At 40.8% G+C, this 27,521-nt stretch overlaps 1 protein-coding gene across 2 annotated transcripts in view; it reads right to left on the minus strand.

Annotated features, from left to right (window-relative positions):
- Positions 1-1,485: 1,485 nt before the first annotated feature.
- Positions 1,486-27,521, minus strand: part of POPDC1 (popeye domain cAMP effector 1) — a 160,071-nt gene continuing 134,035 nt past the window's right edge. The window contains exons 8-10 of one of the 2 annotated variants that reach the window (XM_088460438.1): positions 23,538-23,679; positions 13,920-14,026; positions 3,641-3,727 (exon numbers count right to left, since the gene is read on the minus strand). In XM_088460438.1, coding sequence (XP_088316564.1) covers positions 13,959-14,026; positions 23,538-23,679 — 210 coding nt within the window. In that variant the 3' untranslated portion in view covers positions 3,641-3,727; positions 13,920-13,958. Of the gene's footprint in view, positions 3,728-13,919; positions 14,027-23,537; positions 23,680-27,521 lie in introns of both variants that reach the window. The other variant, XM_088460436.1, reaches the window with a different exon arrangement.

Here is a 27,521-nt window from a genome sequence, read left to right on the forward strand (position 1 = left end):
GGGGAAGGTGCTTCAAAACGGGGAGTTGAGATCCGAACGCAGGCGTGCCAAACGGTCAAAATGGGCGTTTTAAGGGTGTGCATAATTAACAAAGCAGCGTCATCGGCCACGTCGCTTGGTTGTCTCTTAGCCTGAACTGTTCGCATGATTGCGGTAGGAAAATCCAACCACAAGCACTGCGAGCAGTTCAGACGCCTTTCGATGTACTCGATTAATCTAATAAATAGCGGAGATGACTTATGATGCGAACGGCCAGGGGGCGTCGTTACAAAATAGCAGTGCATATTTCGTTCGCTCACTCAGACATAGAGGCGTCAACAGACCGCAAAGAGCGAGCGCTCTATTAAAATATCCGGCCCCTTTTTCTGAACGAGCGAGCGCAAATAGCGTCCGGCTCTGAATCAGGCCCTCTGTGCATGTGGAGATACAAATATTCAGTGAGTGATACTGCAACAGCTCAAGGTAAAGGTTGACGTTTTTATCCTCAAAATAAGAAAAATATATGCGTTAGTCTAGGTCCTATACAAAAATTTACCAGATATCCAGACTAACGCATATATTTTTCTTATTCGGTGGATAAAAACTTCAACTTATACATTGTGCTGTTGCAGTATCACTCACTGAATATTTGTATCTCCACATGCAGAGTCATGATGTTTTTGTTACTATATTGTGTCATGTTATGTTGTTCATGTTTTATTTAGATGTTTTTGTGTAATCTATTGAGTCCGATTCAGTTTCTGATATATTTACCTCTGTGAAATATACCCCTAATCAATGCTAAAGTGATGTCAAAACACACACAACTCAATAATCTGGGATCAAGCAACAATTTTATATAGTAATGAGATAGTACTACAAGTAATATTTCACAAAAGCCAACAAAAGTCAAATTATACACTTATACCTTTAATGAGAATGTAATTATTTTCATCATCCCACTCTATGTATAACATTTTCAGATAAGATGTGCACCTCGCCTCTGATAGAACTGTTCCCAGTTCATCACGTATAGTGCAATCTTCATGTTGGTGGGGATTATAACTAGTATATTTGTATATCTATCTTTTTTCTTTTCCTACAAATAAACGGATACTACTATTAACACATTTTAATATAATAAAAGTTAAATTTTATCCCTATCTATTCTTAATCGATAGTTAACAATTGAAGAATGTCCCAACAAAGATTCTTTCTTTTCTTCCATAAAGTTTATTCCTTCTCCAACATGTAAGCAGCCAGTGCTCCTTGTGGGGGGACAGCTGGCAAATTAAAATCACTTGTTCAATGTATTAGGCACCCTCTAAGCACTGGCGCCATAGGAAACCACCTAGATTTGCCCAATGGTAGTGTTTGTCCTGATTACCTACCGTATTGCAAGAAATACACTTCGTTTTCAGTAGCCTCACCATATTAGACTGATAAAAGTGGATATCCGATTGGGCAACAATAAATATTGTTTTGCTAATAAATAAGACAACTCACTCATAATCAACTTACATTTATAGAAATAAAGACACATATGGTAGCACTGCATTCATTATTACATGTGAGATATATATGGCCTTAATAAGGTGGTGTCACTTTAAATTATCTCATAATAATAGCTATATAATGGTTTGTGCTTAGTCTTCTATATATACATGCCATTTATAGACTTGTGATGCAGCATATAATGATACTGTATGTGATCACCATGTGAATAAAATGCGGCTAATGTGATTTGATGGATAACTCTATGGAAAGAAGAGTGTGATGTTTAATGTATTTATGTTGTCTATCAACAAATTTATATAACAATAAGCTTTTATGAATAAATCTTTGAAATGTTTTGCCTGTGAATAGGAGCTTTCAAACTATGTGGTTCACAAGAAACTCACCCATCAACAGCTGCAAACCAATGATGCTTCAGGATTTACAGCCTGATGTTAGAATGCTAACTGCTAAATTAAGTGTTGCTGAATGTGCTTATCCAATCAGGTGCATCGGCAACCTGCATCTGCAATCATTTACATTCCACTAAAGGCTGTGAGCCCAATAGCAGTAGGGGTGAGTTTCTGCTGATCCCCAGGTATTTGGGGGACAGATTTTTTTCGGTTGAGGAAAAAGGGATTTATTGCAAAACGATTTAATAGTAAAAAAAAAAAAAAAAAAGTGGTCTTCAATAATATTTTAAACGTCACAAAGCACACTGAAAGAAAACAAAGATGATTTGAGATGTAGACAATGCGTCAGTTTTTGGGTAGGTGCCAGGATCTACTTGTATCTAGTGTACGGTAAAAAATTCTTAATTTTTTAAAACATACTTGATAGTCAAATCTACTAAATGGCTGTTCAGTAGCGCACGCAGGGGGGGTTTCTGAGTACCTAGAAACCCTCCCAGCGCCGATACATCACGGTGCTGCACCATCATTAATATTAACTTTTTTTTTGTAAGACGGAGACCTTTGTCTCCATCTCACCTAGCCACTGCCGGACTGTGTTTAGAGCAGCCGTGCATGTGTGGTTGCTCCTTGCTTGTAGTCAAGAAAAATGTCCAGGACCTAGGGATCTCCTCTTCGACTCTGGACAGGTCAGGTGCATATATATATTTTATATGTGGGTTATAAATATATATTCCTAAACTTCTGCCAATTTTGTCTAAGCATGGTGTATATACACATATACGTGTGTGTGTGTATATGTATAGGTATATACTGTATGTAGTTGCTTTTCTTTCTTTTTTAAAATCAACTGTTTGGAAACCACCCTTTAAAAATCCTGCATTTGCCCATGATGTAAACCAGTTTTTCCCAAATCCAGCCTCACATACCCCCAACAGGTCATGTTTTTAGAATTTCTGTTTGTTGAAACAGGTAGTATAATTATTACCCCAACGCGGTAGACTGAGTCACCTGTGTATGATTAAAGTAATCCTGAAAATATGAGCTGTGGGGGTGTGTGAGAACTGCATTTTTTAAAAATCCAGCTTACAGCAGGCATGGACTTCACCATTGTGAAGACGGCTGAATCCAGCATTTTTTTCCAAGCCTTATAACTTTTTCATCATTATATTCTTTCCCTCTGAAAATGTTCCGTGAATCAATGAAACAAATATAATATCTGCATTTATAATGATCCTGTTGCATGGATTCACTGCAATTAGATCTCATGTATGTTGCATTATAAAACATTGTGTATCAGAAGTAATTGCAGTTTAAATTGTGCTTTTCTGGGTGAGACGATCAAGGTTTTCTTTTATAGATTACAAAACAGTTCCCATTTTCCAAACGTTGGAAAATGGATTGCAAATGGTACTGGCACAAAATTATTTTCATAAATTGTTATTCTAAAGTCCAGCCATGAGTACCAGATTGTCTGATAAGTGGCACTTCAGCTAAAAATGCTAAACAAATGGACTTCGTTTCATTTAACAATTGAATAGTGAAATTCAAGCTTTTCAAATGGGTACTAACAGGTTATGACATTTCATTTTTGAACATGCTACAATCAGAGAAAAAATGTTTTTATGTACGCAAGATGAAGAAATTCTGTTTATCAACTGGTCACACAGGAATTGTTTGAGGTTATTTGTAACATTCTCATTCTCAGTAGTTTGGTCATTTGAGTGCTTATGACAACCTTTGGATCATAGGTGCAAGTGGATATGTTGGTTCAAAGACGTCATCTTCAACTCCTTCTTCAATTGGTTTCATCTTGGCAGAAGCTCTCAGGCAAGGAGAGTGATCTGTGAAGGTGACAACACACAATAATATAGATCAGTAGAAATTACATAAGGCCTGACTCAGTCACAGGCAATAGCTCGCAAGCAATGCCGATTCTATGGTCTTTCATTAAACTGGGATTTACAGAACTACTCTAGCTATTACATTAATGTTCTCGGGAACACCAACTTCTGCACAGTCTGACCAATTTCTTTGATCATCCACCAGAAGGAATAAGAAAATATTTTGTAATTACACTTCAAAAACAACATGGCCAAAGCAATGCTAAGAAATTACTATATTATTGAGACTGTTAAAAGGGAAAGCTTGAAAACTCAAACAAGTTTGAAATTCGATCAAATTTCACTGGTTCAGTGGCTGCCAACATGTTAGATACAGAACTTTGAATCGGGATCTGTTGATGATTGTATGAAAAATTGCATATCGCCATTTGCAATCTTTTTTTGTTGTTGTAGAAAACCTTTTAAAATATTTTATTAAATAAAAAAGTGCAATAGGACCTGACTTGTGTGTAATACCACAATTTTTTTAACGCTTGCAAATAAAGACAGCCATTATGTATGTGTCCCATGTGAGAACTGCTTCTCTTCAGTTGATTTTTAAAACAAAATCAATATAAAATTCCAACATTTTAGAGCCAGTTCTTCAAACCTTTTTGAGATTTGGATTGAGGGCAGATTGATAATCACTGCTGTGTTATGTCAATTTGCTCCACATATTTAGTTATAAAAATAGGGTACAGCTGGCTGCACACACTGGTAGAACTTCCCATTCTGCAACGTCATGGGACAACTGAAAGTGTCCTGAATATATTTAACAGGAAAAATATGATTTTGCTGCTTTGAAACTGTGCTGGTCATTGTAGGCCAAATACAGGCCTACAAAGTAATCCTTTGTAGCCTCTGCAAGATGGTTTCTGCTCAGTAACATGACTCACTGGGATGCATGCCATGAAAATACATTTAAAACATAATTGTGAACATGCAGTTATGAACATTGATTAACAACAATGATAGTGGCTGATGGGCGTTCGCTCATTGTCGGATTGATTAGTCACAGTTCATAATTATCCCATTCAGCTTACAAAAGAGGTGTTAATTATGCAGCTCCAAAATTAATACATTCATTTCAGATGTTGCATGCTTGTCTGAAGACTATGTTGTACAGGTTCTGTTATGATGTCTCTAGTTTCACAATTAAAAAGTATAAATGAAGTTTGCTCGGTAAGGATGTAGGACTGCTGCATTCCTAGTTTATTTATTCCAAGCCTGACAGAAATGCATTACTAGGATGAGATCAATGTATACTTGCCTACTCTTCACATCAGTAGCCAGTGCTGGGACAGTGCGTCTGTTCCCAGCACTGGTCCATAAGCACCGGTGCCCATTAAACAGCAAAAGCAGTTTGAATTTGGCTTCGGCTGTGAGTCAATCACAGCTCGCAGACCGGCAGCCAATAGAAAGAGGCCATGGCTCGATGTATCATGACTCCACCTGTCCACAGCGTCGGAAGCCGCCGGGCAGTAGACCCAGTCTGGCAGCGGCAGGCGAAGAGGATGGACGTTGCGGCAAGTTGGCAGAAGATGCCAAGTGAAGATATCCAGGGGCATCTGGAAGCATTAGGCCCAAGCCACTTAAATGCCCCTGGAGTAGACTCTAGGCTGAGTCCAATAAGTAAAGGGACTCTAGACATTAGGCCCAGTCTCCCACCCTCTTTTTGTATATCTTCCCCCTCAAGTGGACGGCTGTCAGGCCGCCACTTAAATAATGTTGCTCACCAATAGTTGCCGTACCCCCAGTATTAGAGAAGGAGTTGGCCAGGTCTATGTAGGCAGGAAAACAAATATTTAAAGAGACAGTACTGTAGTTTATCTTTGTGATCTGTAATTGTGTCTCTGTGAACTTTGTATCCGTGCAGGGTAAGTCTGTTAGAACTGACTATATATATTATAGGTTGTATTACACCACATACACACAGTTATGGAGAGTGAGCGGATCAAGAACAAGGAGAGTCACAGAGAGAACCATCTGTGTTTGTATGTTTGCAGGGTATGTCTGTTAGAACTAACACACATATATATATATATATATATATATATATATATATATAATTTTATAGGTTGTATCACACCACATACACACAAACACAGATGGTTCTCTCTGTAAGTGTGTTAGAACTGACTCTATATATATATATATATATATATATATTTTATAGAGATGAGTGGGTTCGGTTTCCAGAGATCCAAACCCACCCGAATTTGGCTGAACCGAGTCGGATTCAAGCAGGCTCGGATGGTCCCGCCTTACTCAGATCTCTCAAATCGAGGCAAAACCATAGAGACGAAATCTCGCGGATCGCAAGCTTTCGTCTCTATAATCAATGTAGTATATAAGGGACCACGTGACGGACGCCATTTCACTCCGGCTGTGGAGACTGAACAGGAAGGGTGGGTAGTGTAGGGCTGGGAGAGGTGCTAGTTGCTGTGTCCTGGGCTGGTGACTGCTGATCCATTCTGGGCTGGTGCCTGTGACAGCTGTCGCTGTGCTGTCTGCTGTGTCCATCTGGGCTGTCTGCTGTGTCCTGGGCTGGTGTTGTTCTTGTCTACTGTGTCCATCTGGGCTGGTGCAGAACTGTAGATACATCTGGGCCCAAGTTCTGGACTCAAAAAAAATATATATACAGTATATAGTCAAAAAAAAAATCAATCAAAGTGTCTGTTATATTTTTCTGTGTGTGTGTGTGTGTGCGTGCGTATGCGTGTTAGGCTTAACCGCAGTACCGCACAAGATCCAGCCAGCAACGCAAGTTGCAAGCTAATGCTGCCCGACTCCAGTCGTGATCAATCTGTGCTCTGGTCCCAAGTTCTGGAGCATAAATTTTTTTTAAATCAATTGTCTTTTTTCCTAATAATTGTCTGTGTGTCTGTGCGTGTTAGGCTTAGCCGCACAAGATCTAGCAAGTCGGCAATGCCACCTGGTGCTGCCCGACTCCAGTCGTCATCAATCTGTGCTCTGGGCCCAAGTCTCTGGTCCCAAAACACCCCAAAAAAAAAAAAAAAAAAGTGTCTTTTGTCTATTTATTTTCTGTGTATGTGTGCGGGTTAGGCTTAGACACACAAGATACAGCAACGCAACCTAGTGCTGCCCGACTCCAGTCGTCACTAATCTGTGCTCTGGGCCCAAGTTCAGGATCCGAAAAAAAAAAAGTGTCTTTGTATATTTTTTTTCTGTGTGCGCACGACTGCACGTATGTGAATTTTGCAACCGCACCTTGGCTACACTATTGGTGCTTGTGACACTGCTTCAAGACCGCAGAAAATATGGAGGGCTGTCACATGACAGGAGAGCAAGGTCCTCTTTTGATGTTTCTATCAGTAATGAGACAACTACTTGTGCTTAAACCAGTAAATAGAATTGTACATGTTATACAGAAGACAATATACTGACAGTCTCCCGATATAGTAAGCCACCTTCCTAGATCCCATCTTCCTTACTTGAAAAACGAGCACTTACCTCTTGGACCTCTCTTCTAGGAGGTCCAGGGCAAAGCAAAGGTCATCATCCTATGTGTAGGTAGAAGGTGTTTTCAAATTTTTGTAGAAGGCAGTCTATTTGATAATGGGTATTTTCACACCTGCTTCTCATTATTTTAGAATCACTTAAATGTATAAAAGGGCTATTGGATCAGTTTTCGTAAAAAACTACTCCAAACTCTTAAATGTGCATTATTTTTAGTAAGCAGATTACATTTCCTATTACAAGTATGCGAAATGCAATGTACTCAAATTTACTGAAATAAAATTGTAAACCAGCAATTCAGTTTACAGCACAGTGCAGCAGACCAGGGTCACCGAGTAGGAGCTCGGCGATCAGCTGACCTGAGTGACAGATGAGTGGGGGAGACGGTTGCGTGGGTGGATGCTAGCAGACAGCGCATGCACGGCCACACTCTGTGTATTTTTACTCTGAGATTTGTGAGGAGAGGATTTGCAGGGACAGAGCTTTCTTGCAAGTTCTGTCCATGCATAAGATACTTGATACATCCTTGCATTGTATTCAAATATAGCATTGCGATTTTGGGCAAATTTATCAGATATATGTATGCTAAATATGTCCCATAGTTACAAAAAAAAGTGTGCTGGGCTTATTAGTTATAATTAAGAAGACTTTCATATGCATGTGTTTGAATTTGTCTGACAGACTGTATACTCAGATTTTTATGCAATACACATAAAACATTTATTTAAAGATAATTTAGAATAAACATCATTTAAGAGACTTGACTGTATGGTTATTAAGGTTTAATCTGTATACTATGGAAAGAATACTGAAAAACGGAATAATACATTTCAAATGATAGTGTTAAATAAATAATAAGTATTAATTATACATTAATAAATAGGAAAAACATTAATAGATATAACATCTAAAAAGATATAATGATCTCTACAAACATCCAATGAATGCAAATCAAATATCAATTATCACAATTAGGTGGAAAAAAGTCACAATATGCCACTCATGTACCGGGAAACAGCTGACAGATGTGTGCGGCTATTCCATTGCAGTGTTTCAGAGGAAAGGTGCTAACAAACAGTATACAGTGCTGGATTACTTTTACTTTGAGTTTGTCAAGATGGAAATGCAAATTTTATTTTAATAAAAATGTCAGGTTTTTTGGGGACTTTTATTTTTTACCTTGTACACATTCCTGTTGTTCTAAAAAAATTAAATACAAATATTTTAAATGACCTAGCAGTTTATCATCCTATTTTTCCTATATCCCTCTCCCAAATAACCATATCGATAAAGAAGTTTGCTAAAAGAAATCAGATTTGCCACCATGTTAATTATTAAGGAATTGATTGAAGCGGCAATCCGCTCTAGCTTAATAAAATTTAAATACTTTAGGGGCTAGGGGGTGTTGTCTGCCCACAGAGCAGTTGTGTTGAGGAGGACCATCACCCCCTTCCGTGGCTCAGTATTGGACCCCCACACAGGTTATGCCTGGGGCACTCACAAAGATGAAGTCAGAACCACAGCCGCACAAAAAGAAAAGTGCTCGACCATCTCTTGTGCCATTTTTGGCAGCTTTATCCACCGCTACACCCCATTCTAATAAGACGGAAAACTTCCCAATCAACAAATAAACATCACAATGAGATATAATAACTTGGCGGTGGGTTGGCAATTTGAACAAACAAAGAGGCAGAATCCTCGCACAATTCATTATAAAACTTCTCATGTAAAAAAAAGAACAAACCCACCTCTACTATCCTATCGGCTTATGAAACATCCATAACTCCTCAAACAACCAAAAATTACTACCTTCCCCCCCAAAAAACCTGACACGGACAACTAATGATGGAAAACTTTGGTGTTTAATTCCCCTCGTGCCTATTAATAGTGCCTGTTTAATAGTTTGTAATATGACACCAAGCAGCAATACTAGTAAAGCTGGCAGATGGGCATGTAATATGTACGATTATCCTCATCTAGGCACCTATATTGTGGCATGCTCATGGTTGGAAGAGGGGGGGTCATATCTTTCAAACAATGTGTCCCCTTGGTAGTTTTTGTCTGGTAATCACCAGACAATAACATTATCTACTACAGAAAACCAATAAGAAGTCTAGAGATTTGGGTTTCTAATGCCCACATCTCCACATCCTGGCATCAATAAACACAGTGGTCCCCCATTTGATGTAATAGGTTGTCTATTTTTAAAAATGTTATGCCTTGTTGGGCTACCATATTATTCCTACACATTTTTGCTTTTCATTCAGAGGGGGCGATTCAATTGTTTTTTTGGACGTGCTATTTAATGAACGCCCAGTTTGCTATTCAAATGTTCTGGGTGCTCATTAATTATCGCCCTCTTCTCCGACTGAAAGACGAGGTTTAGCCATCTTAATTTCTGGTTAGGGCGCGCTATCTGCAGTTAGCGCGCCCTAACCAGGGTGTTTCAGTCACATTTCTGCTCACGCACTCCTGAGCGCGTGCAGAAATGCCAGCGCCAGCGGCTTTCGTGCCCCGACAGAACAATTATTGAATTGCTCTGTCGGGCGTCTAAAAAAACGAAGCCACCGGCAGAGCATTTGAATTCCCCCCAGAAACGTGAAAACAGCATGTAATTAGTAAAAAAAAAAAATTATTTTTTGGCCATTTTGGGTAGATTGCCTTTGTCAATAAGGGAAGGAGAAATAAGTAGACTAGTGCTATTTTCTTAGTGCTGCAGATAAAATAGACAGTAATCCAATTTAATTATTTGTGCATTAAATGGATAGCACCTGATTCTTTGGATGATGTAAATTAAGGGTTGGGTATGGGAGGCCGGCAGTCAGGATGCCGGCTGTCAAAATACCAACTGTGGTATCACAATGCTCAGAATCCCGACAGGGGCTACGTAAGTATAAATAACCCTCCCCCCTTCACCCTCTAACCCAAACCCACCCTTCCTGAATCCTAACCTTAACCCTCACCCCCCCGGCCCCAACCCTTCTGGTTAGTCTCCAAACCTAATCCTCCCCCCTTCATGCCTATCCCTACCTTCCCCCCCCTGGTTGTGCCTAACCCTAACCCACCCCCGGGGGTTGCCTAACCCTAACCTTTCCTCCTGCATGAGAGAGGGGTTGTCATTGCAACGGCATCTGAACTCATCCCCCTCGCGGTCCAATGTTGCCCCAGTTTTGAGGATATTTTGACACAGTCCTATGGGGCTGCAAACAGCAATCCAAGAATCTGGCGGTACCGGAAGTGCAGCATATAGTACTCGCAGGGTGAGAACATAACACCTAATTGGATTGAGCCCTAAAACTTTAATCCAACTGCAGCTCTCTTACCCTACCTAGGCCCTGACTTTGTGAAGGGTCAGAAAGCTTGCTACAATCTTTTGGGCTACTAGCATCTATTTGCTAGCTTTTGTGTATTGGTTCCTGTCTTGTCTCGTCGGACTCCTCTAAACTTGTCCATGGGTTGAGTTTCACAGCAGAGGTTACAGAACATGAAGCAACTAAAAAAAGCTTTCAAATTTATAAAATGGTAATTAAAACGGGGCATTCCAGAAAATAAATACTTCAAATAAATATTTGAGATAACCAAAATATGTTCTTCTTAATTGTTGTAATCTGAATTTAACTCATTTTCAAAATGGCAAAAAATAAATCTTGCTAAGGTTAAGAGAGTGTCCCGGTACAAATGATTACAATTCCTAAAATGAAGCATTTTTAACATTTAACCAGAATAATTAAATTCCAACAATCTATGGGCAACTTGACTACATAGGTGAAAATATTAATTGTATTTGTTTTAACATAATAGCATATCATATATGTTGTTTTAGCATGTTAGCAACGATAGGAGTATAAAAAGGAGGCATCTTATAAGTTACTAGCAAGAAAATTTGTAAACAAGTTTTACTGTGAAATTTTCTAAATAATTTGAGTGTTTGGTATTAAAGATAGAAGCAAAGTTAGAAATAGAACAGAAGTATATATGAGCAAGTCTGTGAAAGAAGTAACCACACACACACACACACACACACAAATTTAGGCGCAAGGAACAGTACACCAACACTCTCCAGTGAATGGCCTCAAATTGCCTGAAAACATGCCAGAAAATGGCTCAAACTGCTTGTACTGCGAGTTATCTGACTTGCCATGCACATTAACCATATGCATTAAGGCGGCAATTATTAAAACTCAACTAAAGGGCCAATATTACTTGTAAATAAATGTATATTGTTTATGTTAATTGGGACAAAAGTAACTATGAAGATACCAATTATATTGCACACTTATAGCACTATAAGTGTCAGCAGGAATTTGCCTCCATCATCGATTAATATGGAGCAATTAACAAATTATTAATAACCCAGTTACGTAAAAGTTTGAGCAATTTCTCCAGCAAAAGGAACCTTTTTTACTGGCGATTTTTTTTCTGCAGGCTTGGTTCCTGTTTATGAGACTACAGCTAAATAAATCTGGTCATTTGTATTGATAACATTACAAAAAAAAACAAAAAACTGGATGGCGACTTGAGGCAAGTTGTATTTGAGGTTCATAATGTTTCTGCAAAAGAAATTATAGAAAACCGCTGTGGCTTGAGAAATTCCTGTTAGTCAGATAATCCAAAACACATGTACATTATAATACGTAAGGTTAGTTCCTGGCAACCAATGAGTGCGCAGTTCTTTCTTGGCATTTATGGATTAGTAAAATAGAATCTGTAGCAAATGATACAACTTGCGGGATAAATTATATAGTTATCTTGAATTTTGTTAAAATACAATTAAAGCAATGATGAACTGAAGAAAGCATTAATGTTAGGTAAACAAATTATTAAATGCAACACATATAAGTCCATGCAACATGAGGCTGAAAACTTTTAAAAAATATGACATTTTCAAAGCGGTTATAAGGTTTGATTAACACTTATATTACAATCAATTAATTTTGTTTTACCTACAGTGCATCTGGAAAGTTTTCACAACGCTTCACTTTTTCCACATTTTGTTATGTTACAGCCTTATTCCAAAATGGAATAAATTAATTTTTGTCCTCAAAATTCTACACACAATACCCCATAATGACAACGTGTAAAAAGTTTTTTTGATATTTTTGCAAATTTAATGAAAAAAAACAAAAAACTAAGAAATCACATGTACATAAGTATTCACAATCTTTGCTCAATACTTTGTTGATGCACCTTTGGCAGCAATTACAGCCTCAAGTCTTTTTGAATATGATGCCACAAGCTTGGCACACCTATCTTTGGGCAGTTTTGCCCATTCCTCTTTGCAGCACCTCTCAAGCTCCATCAGGTTGGATGGGAAGTGTCGGTGCACAGCCATTTTCAGATCTCTCCAGAGATGTTCAATTGGATTCAAGTCTGGGCTCTTGCTGGGCCACTCAAGGACAATCACAGAGTTGTCCTGAAGCCAATCCTTTGATATCTTGGCTGTGTGCTTAGGGTCGTTATCCTGCTGAAAGATGAACAGTCGCCCCAGTCTGAGGTCAAGAGCGTTCTGGAGCAGGTTTTCATCCAGGATGTGTCTGTACATTGCTGCATTCATCTTTCCCTCTATCCTGACTAGTCTTCCAGTTCCTGCCGCTGAAAAACATCCCCACAGCATGATGTTGCCACCACCATGCTTCACTGTAGGGATGGTATTGGCCTGGTGATGAGCGGTGCCTGGTTTCCTCCAACCATAAGGCTTGGCATTCACGCCAAAGAGTTCAAGATTTTTCTCTTCATGGTATGAGAGTCCTTTAGGTGCATTTTGGCAAACTCCAGGCGGGCTGCCATGTGCTTTTTACTAAGGAGTGCCTTCCGTCTGGCCACTCTACCATACAGGCCTGATTGGTGGATTGCTGAAGAGATGGTTGTCCTTCTGGAAGGTTCTCCTCTCTCCACAGAGGAATGCTGTAGCTCTGACAGAGTGACTATAGGGTTCTTGGTCACCTCCCTGACTAGGGCCCTTCTCCTCCGATCACTCAGTTTAGACGGCCGGCCAACTCTAGGAAGAGTCCTGATTGTTCCGAACTTCTTCCATTTACGGATGATGGAGGCCACTGTGCTCATTGGGTCCTTCAAACCAGCATATATTTTTCTGTACCCTTCCCCAGACTTGTGCCTTGAGACAATCCTGTCTTGGAGGTCTACAGACAATTCCTTGGACTTCATGCTTGGTTTGTGCTCTGACATGCACTGTCAAGTGTGGGACCTTATATAGACAGGTGTATGCCTTTGAAAATAGTGTCCAATCAACTGATTTTACCACAGGTGGAGTCCAATTTAAGCTGTAGGAACATATCAAGGATGATCAGTGGAAACAGGATGCACCTGAGCTCAATTTTGAGCTTCATGGCACAGGCCATGTACATGTGATTTCTTAGTGTTTTTTTTTTACTATTAAATTTGCAAAAATCTCAAAAAAACTTTTTACAAGTTGTCATTATGGGGTATTTTGTATAGAATTTTGAGGACAAAAATGAATTTATTCAATTTTGGAATGAGGCTGTAACATAACAAAAAGTGGAAAAAAGTGAAGCATTGTGAATACTTTGCGGATGCACAATAGTGCCTTATACTTGATTGTTTTGTACGTGTACACTACACCATTGTACCAGCTAAGAAAAGACATTGCTTAAATGCCCATACAAACAGTTGTCTAATAATAACCCGTTAGTACCTTGTAAGTAGTTCTTGTGTTTTTTTTAATATGAAGTTATCAACAGAAAACATCATGCGTCAAACGACCCATTCCATATGCATTATAGAACTCTTGGTGGTTATTTCCTTAATGTAAAAGCAGATGGTTAGTTTTCCTTTTTCAGCAAACACGTAACACTCATTAGTCTTGGGAATTTGTCTAACAATAATTAAAATATTTGTCAACCTGTAAGTAAAGACAAAAAATTTGATTGAGTTATGATAAATGACAGTCTAAAAGTATGTATTATTTGTGCAGCTAATATGTTAATAAATAATTACAATTGCTTTCAATAGCCACTATACAAACTCTGCATATATGTTTATACCATGATAACATTAAATTCAATGTGCTGCATAAAAGTGATGCTCTCTAGTTACACTAAAAAGCAGGGAACAGAAAACTCATTTATAGGAAATCTAGGCTCCTGTCTAGGGCCGAGTGGCCCCCAGCTGCCATCAACTTTTTTCTTTTGAACAGATCTGCAGAGTATCTCACTCATTCTGGGTGGGGCCTCAGATTTGACCTGGGTGAAAAGGGCTAATGTTCAGCACAGACGGTGTAATGGTTAGCGTTAATGCCTCACAGCACTGAGGTCATGGGTTCGCTTCCTAACTGTGTGGAGTTTGTATATTCTCCCTGTGCTTGCGTGGGTTTCCTCCGGGTACTCCGGTTTCCTCCCACACTCCAAAAATATACTGCTAGGTTAATTGGCTCCCTATAAAATTGACCATAGTGTGTATGTGTGTGAGCATGTGGTAGGGAATATAGATTGTAAGCTCCACTGGGGCAGGGACAGATGTGAATGGTAAAATATTCTCTGTACAGCGCTGCGGAATATGTGTGCGCTATATAAATAACTGGTAATAAATAAATTAATAATGTTTCCTCCCCCTGTGCAATGTCCTGCCTGACTGTCTCATCGTGGCTGTAGCACACTTCATATTCAAACACAAACCCCAAGTGTTGCCAAACATCACTGGCAGTTGGTGTGGCTCCCCACTTTGAATAGTGAGGAAGGGTTGGGGGTAAAGATACAATATTAGGTGTAGGGGTATGGGTACAGTATTGGTAGTAAGGTTAGGGGATAAGGACACAGTATTGGATTAAGGGCCTGATTCAGAGGCACTCGTAAGCGGCAGCTCGTTCGCTCCGAGCAATGTTTGCCCAACTGCGCATGCGTACGGATCGTTATACGCATGCGCGAACCAGTCAGTGCGGCCGAAATTCATGTGCTCGCAAAATAGCGAATGCCTGCTAATTTGAGTGACAGAATGAGGCATATGTGGGTGGTAACAGGGGAAGGTGCTTGAAAACGGGGAGTGGAAATCCGATCGCAGGCGTGCTTAAAGGTCAAAACAGGCGTTTTAAGGGAGTGCATAATTAATCCAGCAGCGTCATTGACCACGTCACTTGGTTTTTTTTAACTCAGAACTGCTCGCAAAATAGTGGTTGAAAAAACCAACCACAAGAATAGCGAGCAGTTCAGACGCTGTTCGATGTACTCGATTAATCTAATAAATAGCGGACATGACGTATGGTGCGAGCGGCCAGGGGGCGTATTTTTCAAATTTACATTCGCATGTTTTGCTCGCTCGTTCAGATTTAGAGGCGTGAACAGACCGCAAAGTGCGAACGGTTCATTTGAATAGCCACCCCTTTTTAGAAGACGAACAACCGCAAATAGCGAGCGGCTCTGAATGAGGGCCTAAGTGTTGAGGGATAAGGACACACTATTGGGTGCACGGTAAGGGTGATAAGGACACAGTATTGGGTGAAGGGTTAGGGGGATAAGCATATAGTAGTGGGTTAGGCAGTAAGTATGCAGTGTAGTGTTAGGGACACTCTGTGTTACTACAGAGGTGAGATGAAAATATGTTACTACACAGGTGAGGGAGGGGAATGTAAAATTTTTACTATTGGGTGAAGGAAGGGAATGTGTTACAACATGGGTGAGGAAGGGGAATATGTTACTCCAGAGGTGAGGGAGGGTAATGTCAAATTTGTTACTATGGGATGAAGGAAGGGAATGTGTTACAACATAGGTGAGGAATCGTAATATGTTAATCCAGAGATGAGGGAGGGGAATGTCAAATTTGTTACTATGGGGTGAAGGAAGGGAATGTGTTACAACATAGGTGAGGAAGGGGAATATGTTACTCCAGAGGTGAGGGAGGGGAATAAGTTTACAGATGTTAGTGTGGGTAATGTGTTAATACAGGTGTGTGGGAGGGGTTTTATTTCTACACAGGTGAGGGAGGGGGATGCGGAAGGTGTTACAACATGGGCGAGGGAAGGAAATGTGTTACTACAGAGGTGAGCAAGAATAATGGTTTTACTACAGGGGTGAGGGAGTGGAATGTGTTAGTACACAGGTGAGGGAGGGTAATGTGTTACTATATCAGTGATGCATCACTATAGAGGTGAAAGATTAATGTGTTACTGGAGAGGCGAGATAGAAATGGAAATAGTAAATATCTAAGGTCTACCCGGGTTGTTGGAGACCAAGTATTATTATTATCATCATTTATTTATATGGCACCACAAGTGTTTCGCAGCGCCTTACATAGTACATAAAACTAGTAAGTGAACAAGAAACAAGTAACTTATAGTACATTACAGTGCAGGACAAGGACACGATTGACATACACTGCTGCAATAGCGATTCAAGCACTCACAATAAACAGAAGGGAGTTGGCAGTCACGTGTTAGGTGCCCTTATGGGGAGTAAAGAGTAGAAGAAAATGTGAAAAGAAGCACATGAGGGAAGAGGTCTCTGCTCGTGAGAGCTTACATTCTAAAGGGAGGGGCAGACAGACAGGCGTAATACAGAAGGGGAAGATAGGGAGGAAAGAGCATGAAGTGGGTTAGGTTGAGAGCTGGAAGGCCTTGATGAAGTAGTGGGTCTTGAGAGCCCGTTTGAAGATTTGTAGAGAGGTGAAGAGACTGACAGGGAGGGCGAGAGCGTTCCAAAGGTAGGGAGCAGCATGGGCAAAATCTTGGATGCGGGAGTGGGAGGAAGTAATCAGTTGGCAAGTATACCCCTTCATGTCAATGGTATTCCCTGATGACAGTGTCCTCTTTCAGCAGGATGATGTGCCTTGCAACACTGTAAAAATTGTTCAAATGTAATGTGTGGCACAAACCTACCACTGTCCTTTCCTCAGCAAACACTGTTCTAAAAGTGAGGTATATTCATGGCAACATCATGTTATGGGGATGCTTTTACTTAACGGGGATTGAGCATCTTGTTAAAATTGAAGGACCGATGGATAGTACAAAATTTGAGGGAATATACTAAAAGACAACCTGCTTCCGTCTGCTAGAAAACTAAAGTTTGTGAGAAAGTTCACCTTTCAGCAGGACAATGAGCTCAAGCACAAGCACAAGCCCAAACCAACACTGGCATGGTTGAACAACTAAAAGGTAGATGTTCTATAATGGCCAAGTTAAAGTCCAGATCTCAATAGAATTAAGAAACTGTGGAACAATTTGAAAATATACAACACAAAAAGAAAAAAGGGGTAGTATGTCGGTGCACTGGTCGATAGTTTATATAATTAAAACATAACTTTTATAAGGTATATGCTATAATGTGTATCCCCTCTAGGGAAACAAAGCGGCGAAGTATTACAAATATAGATTAAAGAAAGAAATCAAGATTAAAATTAAACTGAAGGTCTTCTCTGCTCATAGGGTTATGTAGTAATTGCCTTCTTATAAAGAGATCAACTATCCTATCTGCGATCGAATATGATTTAGATTATATGTCTATATTGATCTCCTCTATGGACTCCCACAGTATGTGAACTGTGTAAATGATATTGAGTTGGTCAATGAGGATTGGGAGGTTATAACCAATGATTGACAATTTTATTGTGCAGATATCATATTATAAGGACATTATTGATGAATAAAGTTTAGGTAATCCTATTGTTCTTAAAATGCCTTTATCCCCAGGCATATATTCATCAACACAGAAAATATCCTTTTTAATCTGTTTACTTAGTTCATTGATATAATGTCCTCACCAGATGTCCCATATGCATACAAGAATTCATTCACAATATTGATGAATCACAATGACAATATTTTAGCTGACTCCAAATATTCTTAAACTACTTCACTATTAATTGTTCAAATTCAACATAGTTCAGCTAAAATGGTGGTGACATATTCGTGTTTAGTTTGTTGATGAATATATGCCTGGGGATAAAGGCATTTTAAGAACAATAGGATTACCTAAATTTTATTCATGTTTTAATTATGTAACCTATCGACCAGTGCACCGACATACTACCCCTTTTTTCTTTTTGTGTTGTATATATGAATAACGGTAGTAGGTAGCACACCACCCTTTATATACAAAATCTGGACAATTAATATTGAGTATATATTTATAGGGCGGTTCGTCGAACAGAATCTGTGCGATGTTACACATCTTTATATGTGAACAATTTGAAAATTGCAGATCAATCAACCTGAACAACATGGAGTAATTCTGCAAGGAAGAATTAGCAAAAATCACTCCCAAATAGGGGGCCTGATTCAGAGCCGGACGCTCTGAAAGAGCGCTTGCTCTGAATCAGGGCGTTGTTTTTTTTTGTACGGCCTCCTGGCCGCTCGCATAGTTGTGGGTGACCCACAGCTAGTGCGAGCGGCCAGGATTATGGTCGCGATGGTCAAGACCATCGCGACCATCGGGGCTTGCGACGAGACCATTGTGGTAGTGTCTCGTCTGCCGCAAGCCCCAGAGAGTTTCCGGCTCTATAAGAGCCGGAAGCTCTCCCACTGACATCACTGGTGATGTCAGTGGGGCCGCCCACAAACGGCAGTCGTTCGCTTGGGAACGCCTCCGTTTGTGAAGCCACCCCCCCGCCACGCCTCCAAAACGGTAGCTGTCGATCAAAATCGACAGCCGCTCACTTTTGGTGCGAGACCCGGAGCGACGGAGCGCCCGTTGCTAGCCGGGTCTCGCGAATGCGCACGTCGGAGCCGGCTCTGGCGTGCGCAGTGGTCAAACATCGACCCGCTCGCGAGCGTATCTGAATCAGGCCCAGTGTGCAAACCTGGTGAAAATTTACCCCAATAGACTTAAAGCAAAGTTATTGCAGCAAAGGTGGTTCTGGCAAGTACTAGCCTGTAGGGTTTGAATACTTTTCTGTTTTTATATTTTGCTAAAAAATTAGCAGACAAATAATTATCTGAAAATGTACTTTATCAACCTACTGATTCACAATGAAAACACTGTCTGGAAGAATTACAGGTGTTTGAGTTACCTCCAATACAGACAAATCTGTTCACTTTTCAAGAGGATAAATATTTTTGGTAGACAGCGTACCTATATGTCTGTATGTAGGTGTATACGTATATATACCCAGAGAAGCAGAAAGAGCTCATTGGTCATTTTATTCTTATGTGATCCCTACCAAAGGCAGCTTAATAGCAGAGGGGGTTTTGTGTGCAACCTGGAGTCTAGAGAGCATGCACAGGTCTCCTGGAACATAGCGCCTGCACAATGTTCTTTGTGATATCTCAACCGTGCATATACAGATCTCCAGAAAAATGGCCACTGTGCTATTTTCTCTGTAAATTTGTGCAGCGCTCATGCAGGACTCCGGAGGGGCGATATAATATACAGTATGGACCCATTATAGATATGCCATTATGCCTTACATCTGCCTAAGAAACCTCAGTGATATTGAACAGCATGATTTTTGACAGCTGTATGCACACATAAAAATCTACACAATGCACCTTGCTCTGACACAGGGTCGGACAGGCCATCGGGCACTTCTGGCAAATGCCAGAAGGGCCGATGGCCAAATGGGCCGGTTTGGCTGAGCGACGGCTTACCCGGCGGTAGTATAACCTCCCGGGCGGCGCCATGCTCAGCAAGCAGTTTTCACTAATGCGCGGCCGCGTAATGACGTCATTACGCAGTGACATGCCCAAACCCCATGGCAATGGGGGCATTGGGAATCTGGGCGGGAGGGTGAGCGCTATGCAGACTGCTGCCCAGGAGGCGGACCTGCACGAGGAGCTGAGGCCAAGTGCACGCCATTCAGAGGAGCCGCACTTCCTGGTTCTAGTGCTTTTAACGGAACCCGGGCATCAGCTACAGTGCAGCAGGACGCTGCTTCACAGGGGACTGCATATGGTGACTAGGTAAAACCTCCTCTGCACATTCCAAAACTACATGAGGTATCTCTCTCTGCCATTTCTAGCCAATATTCAAGTACAGCTGCGGCACTCTACTCTGTTGCCGACACTCTTTAACAGTAAGTCAGCATAAGGAGTGGTGGAGAAGTTCATGATGGTACATTGTGTGTTTAAAAAACCCCCTTTTTTTTTTTTTTTTTAAAGCACATTCAGCTGCACAGATGTACACAAGGGAACGAGTTTGTGGTGGCAATAGACCAGGGGTGGGGAACCTTTTTTCTGCCGAGGGCCATTTTGATATATATAACATTATTTGCGGGCCCGATGCTGCTGTGGGCACTTCTTAAAAAAATTGACATTGTAGATATCTTGACAATGCTACTACAAAAAAGGATAGTGGGTGGGTTACAACAACTTTGTGACATGTACATAGTTTATAATGTAGAACAAAAAGCACTTTTGTGGCACATAAATAAAAACTTTGTTCATCATGCTGTCAGCTATTCACTCAATTAGCAAGTTTAGTATATGATTTCACTTAATGCTGAAGACAAAATAACGATGATAAAATCCATATAATTATTTCTACATTTCTTATCAATATATTAATAACGAAATTTAGAAGTATCGACATTTAGTAATACGCTGTGCATTTGCAGTCTACAGGAGGACCGGGGGCTGGGGCTGCTGTTCTGATGAGAGCTGGTCAGTGAACAATATAACACACGGGGCAGTCTCTGTCTGTGCAATATATCAAACAAAGCAGTATGACTAGAGCTATACACACTATATGATATAATGGCCAATCTTGCGATCCGCAGCATATCACAATGAGCATTGTATAGTGTGTACCCCCAAATCCACTCAATTAAACATTTGATGAATTGGGTGATCACATTGTCCCATTTGATATGCTGCACATCAGGTGGGACGATGCCACGGACGACGCGGTGTTATTACAATAAGCTTGTAACGATATATATCATGCCGTCCAACGGAGGATTGGGTAGTGCGATGCGATATATCGATTGGGTAGTGCAATGCGATATATATATCGCTATAGCATGTTGCGAGATCGGTACATCGCTGTGAGTGTACCCAATACCGATATTCGCGATATATATATTGGAAATATCGGTAATCGCCGGCAAAGATACTGGAGCACTGCTTTGATTACATTTCCACCCGCGGCTGCTCCTCTCTGCAGCCGCCGGGCTATCGATCACTGTAACCAGAAGTAATGTGCACACAATATGGGAGGATCCAGTGGTGCAGAAGGACCGGGAAGTTTCTGTGAGATAGGCGGCTGCTGTAGATTATTGTCCAGCAGCCGCCCAGTGGGCGTTTCTTACTGGTTACATCAGATGCGATCACGCCAAGCAAGTGGTTATAGATATCGGTAAAACTGCACAAAATAGCAGAACATAAATAAGACCAGGATTTTTCTAATTCATTGTGTGTTCAAACACAACAGGAAGAAACTTTTGATATTATATTTTTAGGTCTCCTCAAAAGGAAAATGGAAGGGAAAATATAAATATTTCTTCTTTACTATAATGCTAATGGTTTCTATCCCCTCACATTTGCTTACTACAGTTGTTGACAACACAAAAATTAAAAATGGGCAAAAAAGCAAAACCAACTAAATAAGTGAATATTTGATGAAGAGCGAGCAAGCATGACACAGGTAGTTTTTTTTTAAATCATAAAAGATTAATTCACAGCCACAGGTAACTTTTTTACTTGAAAACCCCAAAGGATGTAAATAACTTAGCTGAATAATATACATGAAATACCAGGAGTGTTTATAAAAAATAATTAAATAAGTTCCCCAAGATTGTAGGTCTACAGCAGCTTGCCATCTTAGCAGGGATGTATTCTACTCTACAGGAGCAAGTAGAAAGTGAGAGACAGCTTAGTGGTCCTTAATGGGGTTTAGTAATCCTTTATTTTTGTTTTTTATCAACTGTGTAAAGAAATAAACTTGCTGGAGGAATAAGCATGATACCATGCACATAAGTACATTTGCATGTAGTATTTTGTACTTGCCTTACATTTAGTTACATTGGGCATGCAGTACAGATACTGTGAGCTGCATGTATTGTACTCTGGCTGGAGACACTGATCACATTTGTGACTAAATAACCCTCCTACCATTTCTGCTTTATATTTCGCCTTATAACCATATGATAATTTGAGATACTTTTTGGGCGATTTTACTTTTTTTTAAACTTACAGCATTCAACATGCACAATATGAGGATTTTAAGTAGTCAATTCATGTACAGTATGTACAAGCAATATCAGCATGTTGCGTTAGGCTTTGAGGATCCAATGATAACAAATGAATTGTAATTTTACACTATATACATACATACATCTCTGTGGTCCATTGATGATACACACCAGCCAACAGCAGCAAAAGTAGCATTTTCTGATGGACGGAAGTTGGCAGATAAGGATGTGCCTGCTGAGAATAGGTTAGGTGCAGAATTGCCAACAGTTATGCACACACACGCATAAGTGAGAATGTGTGCTCCAGAAACTAAATACAATAGAATGCCTTTTACACTTTTGGGTGCACTTTACACAGAAAAGAACATTTGTAGGATATTTTGACAATGTAATAAAAATATAAAAGTAGAGCATTAAACAAAAACGAAACAGCTCTGACATCCTTTTTCATAGGAAGTTTTTGCTTCACGAGGAATACTCTAACTTTATGTTTCACTGTACCCAAGAAAATGCCGTGTATATGTATTTTTTTTTTTTCCAAAATATCCCAAAGTTTGTCTGAGTTCATATTTAGTGATTAAGAAGGCCACAAAAAATCAGTGTCTTGCTCCTCAGACCATTTGGATGACCACGGGTGGGCATTGTCATCCTGGAACCCATCCCTCCCAGTCAGGAAACAAATCCGGCAACATGGAGTGACGATGATCAGTACTACTAAGTAACCACTAGCATTGACCTTTCCTCCTAAGGGAAAGAGTGCACCCAAAGCATTTCGCTGTAGAAATATTTAGGTTGGCACCACACATGCACCCATTAGGTTGTTGAGAACATGGAAAGGATAAGCCATCTAATCAGATCACTGGTAGTCCATTACTCTTTAGTACCATAGAACTAGAAAACTTGCATTGCTTGGGGTGATGAGTGTTTTGTGAACTGAAACCTAACTGTGATAGGGAAGTTATAAAATATGTAATGACTGTGTTGTGGACTTGCTCTTAGTTATGTGCACATTAGATAATGTAACACATTTGGTGAAAATATGCACCTGCATATTTTACAGTTACTTATCCTTTACCAAGAGAGAATGTAATAATGCTTGTCAAGCAGTATATGAACATTGAAATGGGCTGGTATTTAATGCCCGTACGGAGAAAGACAAATGCAGTCACAGATTTCTGGGTGAAGCTACTGTGGAACTTACGAAGAGAAGAGGCAGTTGATGTTCCCCGTAGAAAGCTGTGCAACCCATCCTCACCATCACTGGAGCTGGCCATACTGTTCCTCATCTGCATGACAGACAGCTGGGAGCACAGACTAGATTGCCGGTCCATTTTCTTTGCTATCTAGAATTACAAAGAAAATATTATACATCAGTTACAGTGTCCTAGATCAGACTGGAAAGATATAGAGAATTCCAATAACAATTATTTATCTCCTTCCAACAACATAATATACTATACAGTTAACCTTGTTTCTTTGTATATTTGTATTGTACAGAATTCTTAGCATCCACATTCTTGTTCTGCCAAAATAAAATTAAATAATTGACAGATCGACATCGACCACTGTTCAAACGATCATGAAAAATTTTCTGTAAAAAAAAACAGCTGATGCAGCCTCACTCTATACAATCATTTTAAACACAATAAAAGTGGAGCTGACCAAGCATTGAGTTAAGTGACATGCATTGCCAGCAGCTCCTGTATAGTGACCAGCACCACCAGGGCCGGATTAAGGCTTGCAGGGGCTCCGGAGCAACTAAGTTGTAGGGACCCCTACCAATAAAATTTCCACTGCTATGAACTTTATCTAGGGAGAGAGAGGAAGAGAGAGAGGAAGAGAGAGAGAGGGGGGAGAAGAGGGAAAAGAAATAGGGGGAGAGTGATGGAGTGTGGGGGAGAGAGGAGGAAGACAAGAGGCCGTATTCAATTGCCGGCGAAAAGTCACAGACTTTTCGCATGCTGGAGATTTCGCCGTCATCACTTGCTTTGCCTCTGGAAAAGTATCGCGCTCGTCACTGCTTTTCGCCCTATTCAATTGTAAAGGATGCCCGGCCAAACTGAAATCGGCGAAAAGTCCTGTCAGAAATGGGGAAATCATCCTGACACCCCCCAAAAGATGCACTGACATGGGGGATCACTATAGATACCCCCGAATAGCCCTGCTGAAGGTATTTGGGGTGCTTAAATGCTCTCTATTGGTACTATTTAGCGTCTTTGCACAACTGGTGAAGAGTAGCATTTAGCAGTTTTTTTCGGAGAAAATAATTAGTCCCAGCAAATGTGGGGTACATGAAAATGGGTGCAAGCATGGTTAAAAATCGCTAAAGTGCATTTTTAAAAACGCGCCTTCAGCAAACACCTGCAATCCAAAAAACATATGTGGTATACTTGGGTGACCCCCTGGAGTCTATTTCGCTAGTTTTTAAGTTTGTCCCCCAACTTTGTTTTTTTTTTCGCACCCAAAACAATAGTACTTTTTTGGGGTGTTCTAAAGTATTTTTATAACTATGCCACAGTTTACCTTTGGGGGACTGTCACAAGGCTGCAGGAGTGTTGCCGCAACTTTGCACCCCAAACCTGCACTTTCTTCCGCCTCCTTTCAGAGGCAAATCTTTCCCGCTGGTTAAAAGTCTTTGGAATTGAATTCGGGGAAAAAAATTCTTACCTGGCGATGGTACTCGATGATACCGATGGTTGCATACACTTCCTGGAGATGACGTGCGCAAGTGGGCATCTTAAGATTGGTGGGCGTCTGCATACACAAAGCGATCGCATGCCAAGACATAGAGGGCGTGCTTATGCCTACCTTGCGGTCACTTAGCCGAATTTGCGTATGCATCGGTCTGAATCAAGCCCTAAGTGGTTCGGGGAACAAAACATCGAAATTTTGGGTCCATGGCCAGGAAGCTCCCCAGACCTTAAGCCCATTGAGAACTTGTGGTCAATCCTCAAGAGGCGGATGGACAAACAAAACCCCAGAAATTCTGACAAAACTCCAAGCATTGATTAGGCAAGAATGGGCGACCAGTCAGTCAGTATGTGGCCCAGAAGTTGATTGACAGCATGCCAGGGCGAATTGCAGAGGTCTTGAAAAAGAAGGGTCAACACTGCAAATATTGACACTCTGCATAAACTTAATGTAATTGTCAATAAAAGCCTTTGACACTTATGAAATGCTTGTAATTTTACTTCAGTATACCATAGTAACATCTGACAAAAAGGTCTATAAACACTGAAGCAAACTTTGTGAAAACCAATACTTGTGTCATTCTCAAAACTTTTGGCCATGGCTGTAGTGTAGAGGCGGAGAAAAGCTGTCTCCGTCTTGAAAGTCTTCAACCAAAAGTTCACCTGGTGAGTGACAGACTGTGATGCTGCCAGGAGTCGGAACAGAATGGGTCCAGAGTGGCCCACTTCAGTACAATGTTTGCTGAATGTGGGGGCCCACAATGTGTAGGGGCCCCTGAACAACTGCCCAGTCCGCCCCGCCTATAACCCAGCACTGAGCACCACACACACAAATTTCAGTCTACCATAAAAGCAGATACAGTATTTTCAAACTAAAGCAGATTTCCAAACAGCATATAGTCTCTCATAAAGAGGGGCCAATGCAATCACTGTGATTTCCGGCTGCTGATTACAGAAAATAATTTTTATTGATTTTACGGTGCACCTCTGTGGAGTGCGAAGGAAAATAAGTCAAGGTGAAAAAATGAAACCGTTCCAGAAGCACTATGCAGCAGTTGCTGAGAACTGAATCTTCACCTTATGCCAAGTACACACTTTGCCAATGTCTGGGGGCCTGGTTCAGCTTTGAGAAAGAGCACGTAACTATGAACTAGGACAAACCATGTTGCAATGCAAGGGATGCAAATACATGCAGTTTATTTTGCATGTAGGGTAACTACTGACTGCTTTTGCATGTAGCCCACAAATACTGCACAGCTTTATTTTTATCCTGCAATTTAGAGGTCAGTTTGGACACCTTCCTCCCAAATCTAAATCTCTGCACATGTTACATCTGCCCCACCTGCAGTGCAGCATGGTTTTGTACTGATTTGATCATTTACGTGCTGTTTCTCACTCTATTCCCAAAGCTGAATCAGGCCCTCGTTGGCTGACAGACCGATATGGTGTGTATCCAGGTGTGCATAAACTTCTGAACGGCCAACACAATATATCTGTTAACCACAGTCAGATAGCTAACAATATATTGGCTGGGTACACTATATACAATATATTGTCCGATACATTGTCTGCGACGTATCAGAACGACAATAGTATAGCATGTATCCTGAAAACCACCCTAGACATGTAACGCTATATTGCACCATCGTACGGTCATGCAATATATTGTTACATTGTATCGCTGGGTCCCACCGGCGTTCAGGTGTGTACCCAGCTTAAGAGTCAGCTACAAACAAACAAAAAACATAACATGCAAATATAATTTCAAAAATAGATTGTTTTAATTTTGCAATAACACTAATAATTCAAGCCACAAATGTTCCCATTATTTTGTACCCTACCTGTAGCTCTATAATGGTTATATTGGCTGTACACTGCAATTATCAATTGCTACCTTAGGGCCTGATTCAGACCCACTTGCAAGCGGCTGTCCGCTCGCAAGTGGGTCGATGTTGTGCACTGCGCATGCGCACGACGGCGGGAGCTCCGTCGTGCGCATGCGCCAGACGCGACGAGCGAAGGACTTTCCTTCGCTCGTTGTGTCTGATCAAAGGGGGCGTGCTGTCGATGTTGATTGACAGCACGCCCCCTTTGGTGGGCGTGCCTCCCTGACGGGGGCGTTCCCAAGGGAACGCCCACCGTCAGAAGCCGGCCCACTGACATCACTAGTGATGTCAGTGGGAGTGATTTTGGCTCTGATAGAGCCAAAATCACTCCGGGCCTTGCGGTTGAAAAACTCAACCGCAGGCTCCGGCTCGCAGTGGCAATGGTCGCGATGGTCAAGACCATCGCGGCCATCAAACTGCACGCTCGTATAGGCTGTGGGTGGTGACCCACAGCTATACGAGCGTCCAGGAGGATGCTCCATAATTATGGAGGGCGACCCTCATTCAGAGCGTGCGCTCTGCTCAGAGCGTACGGCTCTGAATGAGGGCCTTAGTCTTTATATAGAATACATAAGTTATTACTTTAGTGTTCAATAGAGAAACTTGTCT

The sequence above is a fragment of the Taudactylus pleione genome, unplaced genomic scaffold (genome assembly GCF_031769625.1).
Source record: "Taudactylus pleione unplaced genomic scaffold, aTauple2 ptg000046l, whole genome shotgun sequence".
NCBI lineage: Eukaryota > Metazoa > Chordata > Amphibia > Anura > Myobatrachidae > Taudactylus > Taudactylus pleione.